The sequence below is a fragment of the Pteropus alecto genome, unplaced genomic scaffold, assembly GCF_000325575.1.
Source record: "Pteropus alecto unplaced genomic scaffold, ASM32557v1 scaffold88, whole genome shotgun sequence".
Lineage (NCBI taxonomy): Eukaryota > Metazoa > Chordata > Mammalia > Chiroptera > Pteropodidae > Pteropus > Pteropus alecto.
The window spans coordinates 12,053,555-12,060,676 of NW_006494611.1; the positions used below are offsets into that span (position 1 = coordinate 12,053,555).

The 7,122-nt window shown below is 32.0% G+C and overlaps 1 protein-coding gene across 1 annotated transcript in view; it reads left to right on the forward strand.

The window, feature by feature from the left end:
• The window catches only part of TM9SF3 (transmembrane 9 superfamily member 3), a 51,046-nt gene that overhangs the window by 31,868 nt on the left and 12,056 nt on the right, over positions 1 to 7,122 (forward strand). The window contains exon 9 of the mRNA XM_006925919.3: positions 4,650 to 4,789. Coding sequence (XP_006925981.1) covers positions 4,650 to 4,789 — 140 coding nt within the window. The remainder of the gene's footprint in view (positions 1 to 4,649; positions 4,790 to 7,122) is intronic.

Here is a 7,122-nt window from a genome sequence, read left to right on the forward strand (position 1 = left end):
TCCACATCATCTCTAGCACTTGATAATAGTCAGTCTTTTTAATTTTAGCCATTCTAGTGGATATGTAGTGGTATCTCATTGTGAGTTTAATTTGCTTTTCCTTAATGACTAATCCCATTGATAATTTTTTTTTTGTATGCTTATTTACCATCCATATATATTCTTTAATGAATGTTCAGATCTTTTGCCAATATTTTAATAGGTTGTCATGTTGAGTGGTAAGAGTTTTCATATACTGTAGGTGCAGGTTCTTTGTCATGTACATATTTTTCAAGTATATTCTCCCATTTTGTGTTCTTGGCTTTTCATTCTCTTAAGACCGTCTTTTGAAGAACAAGTTTTTAATTTTGAGGTCTGATTTATCGATTTTTTTTTATAGTTTGTACTTTTCTCTCTTATTTAAGAAATCTTTTGCTAAACCAAAAATGAGTAAGCTTTCCTTGTATGTTTTCTTCTAGAAATTTTATAGTTTTAGCTGTTAAATATAGGTCCGTGGTCCATTTTCGGTTAATTTTGTATATTGTATGAGTTAAGGGTCAGGGGTTTTGTTTTGTTTTGCTTGTCGCTATTGTTACACACCATTTGTTACGTATACCATTTATTGAAAAGATTATCTTTTCCCTACTGAAATACTTTTGAATTTTTGTTGATCATTGACCACATATGTGTGAATCTGTTTCTGCATTTTCTGTTCTGTTTGTTTTGTCTTGTTTTTATGCCAATACCACACTGTTTTGATTACTGTAGCTTTATGATTGTAAGTCTTGGAAACAATTAATCAGCTTGTCAGTTTCTACAAAAAGCCTGCTGGGATTTTGATCAGGATTTCATTAGATCTATAAATCACTTTGGGAAGAATTGACATTTTAACAATATCGAGGTTTTTGATTAATGAACACAACTTCTCTGTAGTGTTTTATAGTTTTTACTGCTTAGTTTTTATACTTCTTTTGTTGACTTCTAAGTATTTCATATTTTTATGCTTTTCACAAGTGGTATTTTTTAAATTTCAAGTTTTGATTGTTGCTAGTGTACAGAAAAACAATAGATTTTTGTATATTGGTTTTTCATCCTGCACCTTTGCTAAACTCACTTATTCTAATTTCTTTTTTGTATTTTCCTAAAAACCTTTTTTACGTAAATTATCACGTCATCTGACTTAAAAACACTTTACTTCTGCCTTTCTAATCTGTATGCCTTTTATTTTTTCTGCCTTACTGCACTGACTGGAACCTCCATACAGTGCTGAGTAGAAGCGATGAGAGCATACATCCTTGACTTATTCCCAGTCTTAGGGGAAAAGCATTCAGCCTTGTGTCCTTAAGTAAAATGTTAGCTGTAGTGTTTTCATGTATGCCCTTCATCAAATTGATGAAGTTTCTTTCTAATCATAGTTTGCTGAGAGTTTTTTTTTTTATTATTATTGTGAATCAAGGTTGGATCTTGCAAGGGATTGTTCTGCATCATTTGAGATGTTCTATTTTTTTAGTCTGATAATGTGGTGAATTGCATTGATTGATTTTTGAATCTTAACCTAATTCCTTTGATAAACCTCAGTTTGTTATGATATATTAGCCATTTTATATATTGCTGGATTTCATCTACTTAAATTCGTTGTTGTTTTTGCACCTATATTTATGAGAGACAGTGGTCTATAGTTTTTTTATAATATCTTTTTTTTCCTGTTTTTGGGATCAGGATAAAGCTAGCTTCAGTCACTATGGAAAACAGTGTTGAGGTTTCTCAAGAAATTAAAAATAGAAGTACCATATGATCCAGCAATTCTACTTCTGGGTAGTTATCCAAAGAAATAAAAACATAGAATAAATTTTAACTTCAAATCCAGTGTTTCTTTTATTATAGTAATGAAGTGGCCCAAGAAACAGAATGAGAGTTATTTATTATTCATATTGAAAATATCTGACAAAGTAGATAGGCTTCTTACACGTATTTATGTTTGAGTTGGCAATGCTGTGGTTGTTAGGTGCTGTTGTCAAATGCTTAAATAGAAGCTAAATCATTTTTATATAGATAATAAAGTCATATAATCTATGAGCTAGAAAAGAATAATAAAATTGTCTACGATGAGCAGGTGTCAAAGAAATGTGTAAGCATAATGGCTGACAAGACGATATATTTCCTGAGAATCACCTTACCTATAAGCAATTACTGTCATATCGCCCTAAATAAAATTTATATCCTTCAGCATTCTAAAATAGCTCATTTAGGTTGTTTTCCACCTTCCCACCTTATTCACACTACAGATTTCCCAAAAAGCCAGTCAGGAAGCAAAGATCGAATAAGTAAATAGCCACATTCTTGGTTTGTAACTGAAATTAAGAAGAGTTAACCAGTTGGTACATCTGTTGGGTGTTAAGTATTGATAGGCTGTACTTGTTTCTAATTGGTTCTTATTATAGATATAGGAGGCCCTCACCTGGAGTAAGTCTTTCTTCTTCCCACTGCCTCTTTTCACTCTCCATTGGTCCAGAGCAGTGACTAGGAAGATAGGGGAGGGCCCTGTTTTGGTTTGAGTTCCAGGGTTTTCACCAGTGTTTTAGACTTAGAGTTTTTTAATTCTCAGCTGCTAAATTTAATTTTAAAATGAAACCTTAATGTGGAAGCAGAATATAGAGAACAAGTATAAGCATGATTCTACTAGTATAAATTTTGCAAGTTCAATATTTTAATATTCTAAATTTATGAGAGCAATAAAATGCTGTGAATATAGCTCTAATACAAAGGGTGTGAGTAACATTTCAATACTATCTTCTTCAGTAACCAATTTATTTGGTCGAATATCAGTATTAAGAAAATTCCTGACTTCACAGATGATTTAGTTCCATGTGACCTTTTTATTTAAAACAGCTTGCCATGCAATCTCAGAGTATTCTGCAAGTAAACTCATCCAGAACTTGAACATAAAGGAGTATGAAATTGGTTTCACATTTTAATCACTAACAGTTTCTAACAAACTGCTCACATTTTATCATGTATAAAAAAGTCAGACAAGAAAAGAGGAAAAAAATAAATGCTAAACAGTTGATAATGGCTTGATGAACTGTTTATAGGTTCCTTTATTGACTGTTCTTATGCTTTGAATGAGCTCATAAAACAAGATATGCCCTCATTTCACCTACCATTTAATTGCTGTGACACACTTGTGCTGTAGTGCGTTTGCTTGCACAGCTTTTAGTTAGCTAATATGTGTAGGCTTCAATTGGGTTGGGAGGAGGGGATGGAGAACAAAAGACCAGTGTAGCATTAGAAACCTTTCTAATCAATGACACATTTACAAGCAATCCAAATATATTCACAAAAATAGCAGGAGAAACTTTATTCTGAGGTTTGCATGAAAATGAGTTAACCTGGCTATGGTATCTCCATATTTTCAAAAAGAAACATTTTCAAAAGGGTATTCAAATCAAATGCTTATGGAATTCCTGAAGGTCTTCAGCAGGGCCTGAGGGTTCTGGAGTACAGTTTGAAAACCACTCTACTAGACCATGTCATTCCACATATGAATGTTCCATTCAGCTTCTCTCCAGTTCTTCTTTATACCAATTTTATCTGAAAGGAAGATGATGATACCCCTTTGGCTTGTTTAAACACATGCAAACATGGATATAAAGAAGATGTAGAGTTTTCACTAATATTGCTTCAAAATGAATTCTTTCATTCTCATGTAATCATTGTGGATTTCTACCCACACCTTTTCATTTCTCTCAGTTTCTTCACAATTTTCATTTAGCTTTTCTCTTTCATTTACTTACTGTGTGTTAGAACCCCAAAATGTATAACTGAAAGAGATCTTAGAGATGGTTCAGTCCTACTTCATTTTATAGAAGTCAGAGGGAAGCGATCCTAACCAGATGCTGACTGGAAAAGAGCTTGAGTGTGTGTCCTTGTGTACTCAGATTTATGTAAAGAAAAATAGATAAATATTTTCCTAACCGACAACATTGATTCTAGAATCTTGACGTGGTCTTTCTATAACTTTAGACTTTGAATTAATTACTAATAGACAAAAATATTCATATTATTTTAGTAATGACACATATATAATAAATAGAGCTATGCTTCTATTGTTAAGATCTTAAGGCAGTGTGGAATAAAAATAAGCATGGTCTTTGAGACAGGCAGATCTGAATTGAAATTTTAGTTTGGCTACCTGCTTAGCTGTGTGATCATGGGAAATTACTTAGCCTCTGTAAGTCTCATTTTCTTCATCTGTAAAATTGTGAAATAACATATGTAAAGCTCCTTGTGCATTTTAGGAACTCAATAAAGTATAGCCAAGTAAATAAGTTGGTTATAATGAGGAAATATAAAGGATATGTTAAAAGCATGGCAGCTGAAAGTGAAAGAAAAGGAAAAAGGACTGTAGCAGAGACAGTATGGAAGAATAGGAAAAATGGAGAATAAAGTAGATAGGAAACACTTCATCTTGTATTTAGTTCGATTCTAATATTTTAAAGCACATTCTTTTTCTATTTTCATTAGTGTATATCTTGCACACTTAATCCATATTGAACTTAAACATTTTCTTTTATGATCAAATTGTGTTTAAATTTTTAAATGTCTCTTTTATTTATTTTTATTAATGTTATTGTTCTGAGTAATCATATACATTTTAATTTAATTTGCAGGTGGCCGTTTGTTGCATCTGTTTTTTTGTTATTCTTCCTCTAAATCTTGTTGGTACAATACTTGGCCGAAATCTGTCAGGTCAACCCAACTTTCCTTGTCGTGTCAATGCTGTGCCTCGTCCCATACCGGAGAAAAAATGGTAAAGAGAATGCTAAATCTTATGTGATTGTTTTTCACAATATATAGTTCTTAAGGCTCTTTATTTATATTTAACTTTTAGAATTGGCATGTATTTATAAGAATGACTACCTTAAGTTTGAACTTAAGATTTTGTCCTTTTTCTTTCAACCTATATAGTTAGAAATAATAATAAATATATATCCTAATTTCACTTTCTGAGTATTGGTGTCACTGACAGATAAGTCGAATGCTTTGATAAGTATCCTAGTGTGTAGAGGTGGGTGAGAACTAGAGCAGCAACAGTTTTATAATGCAGCCTATAGGCCAGTTTCTGCTGTTGTTTTTGTAAAAATAAAGTTTTGTTAGAACATAGCTCTGCCTGTTTGTTTGCATGTTGTCTATGACTCCTTTTACAATGCAGCATCAGAGTTGAGTAGTTATATCAGAGACTATATCACTCGTAAAACCTGAAATATTTACTATTGAACCTTTACAGAAAATATTTGCCAACCCTTCATTTATAATTTTATTTTTCTTTCCAGATACTTTATTCTAAACAACAGTGACACACATTTATAGCCAAATATATCATACCAATTGAGAGATGAATTAGGATTGAGACCAGTTGTAATTTACTGATTTACGTTATCTTCACTTCTGGCATAGTCTAGAACTCATAAATTTGTTCATATTTTATGCACAAGTGTGTTCTTGAGGACTTCCTATAATTCAAGATTAATCCTGACAAAGGATGACAAATATTTCTGTTTAACAGATGAAGAGATTCTTCTGTTGCAATATTGTAAACATAGTTTACAGTTTATTTGATCAGTCAGCTTTGAAATAATGATTCTTGATGGATTTTAAATTTGAGATGATTTTTATTTTTTTAAATTTTGGTTATAAAATGAGATGATATTTATGTTTCTGATGTTTATGTTTCTGATTCTTATAATTTAAATTTGAACAAAATGCAAACTCTATTTTGCCTTGTAAAAGTAGTAAATTGAATATTTAACAGTATATTTACTGTTTATTAAATTGACTTATGCTATTCTGCATTCTTTGTTTTTCTAATTCTTACTAGCAGACAAAAATAAGTCTTACTGTACACTTACTACATATCATCATAAGAATAAGCTGTACAGTAGACTATGTATTCATAATAAGAGATGTATACTGAAAAGCCTCTGTTTGTAGATATTTTATCACGTTATAAATATAACTTATGTTCAGGTACTTAATGCAAACAGTCTTTTGTAGGCTTGGAGGTAGGTAGAAATTTATAGAAATGGAGGTTGAAAATAAAATAGCCTGTATATTTTAAAGAAGAGTGATTTGTTCTAGTCTGAGAGATTGTCCGTGTTCTTTTTTTCTTAGACTGGTCTAATAAGAAATTCCTAGTCTATTTTTTGAACTCAGTTATCTTTTTCAAATTTGATTGTTAAGGCCCATTGACATTCTGATGTTCACACATTGCTAGGGATGATAAGTTTAAAAGAAAAGCATATAGTCAGAAATTATAAAAGTTCCTCTACATGGCTAGGGCTAGTGAAGAAGAAGAAAGAACAACAGATGACCTTGCCAACCATGGGTTACAGTTACGTATAGGATAGCTTATGTGTATCTTCATTTTCTTTATACAGTCACATGGGAACCAAAATCTGAATTTTAGATCTAGCTCTCACTGACTGTGTCACGTTGGACAGATCGTTTTTAACCTCTTTGGGTCTGAACTTCTGTAAAATGAGGAAAGAATGCTATTTAAGTTTTTTCCCCCCCGATCTAAAATTCTTTGATTTTCTTTTTGGTTTTTTAGTTCATTCAAAAGAGATTGATTCAGTACCTTTTAGGTGCTAGGCACTGTGCTGGGCACTGGGAATACCTAGATGAATAGCTTCTGCCTTCCAGGGTTTATAATCCAGTGAAGTGTGATATGTATGTATTAGACAGTTACAGAATAGTGTGGTGAGTGTTGTGATAGAGTTAGGTTCAAAGGGCAGTGGAAAACTGGGTAGGATCCACCTCTTCTGAGAGACTTAACAGAAAAACTTTACCAGGAGAACACTTGAACTGATGCTTACAGGAGAAGTAAGAGACAAAAGAAGGTATTCCAGGTAGATAATTACCAATTGCAAGTAGTAAATGTTTGTTGAGCGAATGAATGAAGTTTTAATTTTATTGTTTTTTTAATATTTTTGCTCCATTATAACTCAGAACTCATAATACCTTAATGTATAATTCATAAGAAAAGGAATTACTGAACCAATGAAAGATTGAGCAAAGAAATGGGAAGGCCATAGTTTGGGAAACATTATTTCCCTTAAGATAAGGGTCTTAAGATTTATTTTC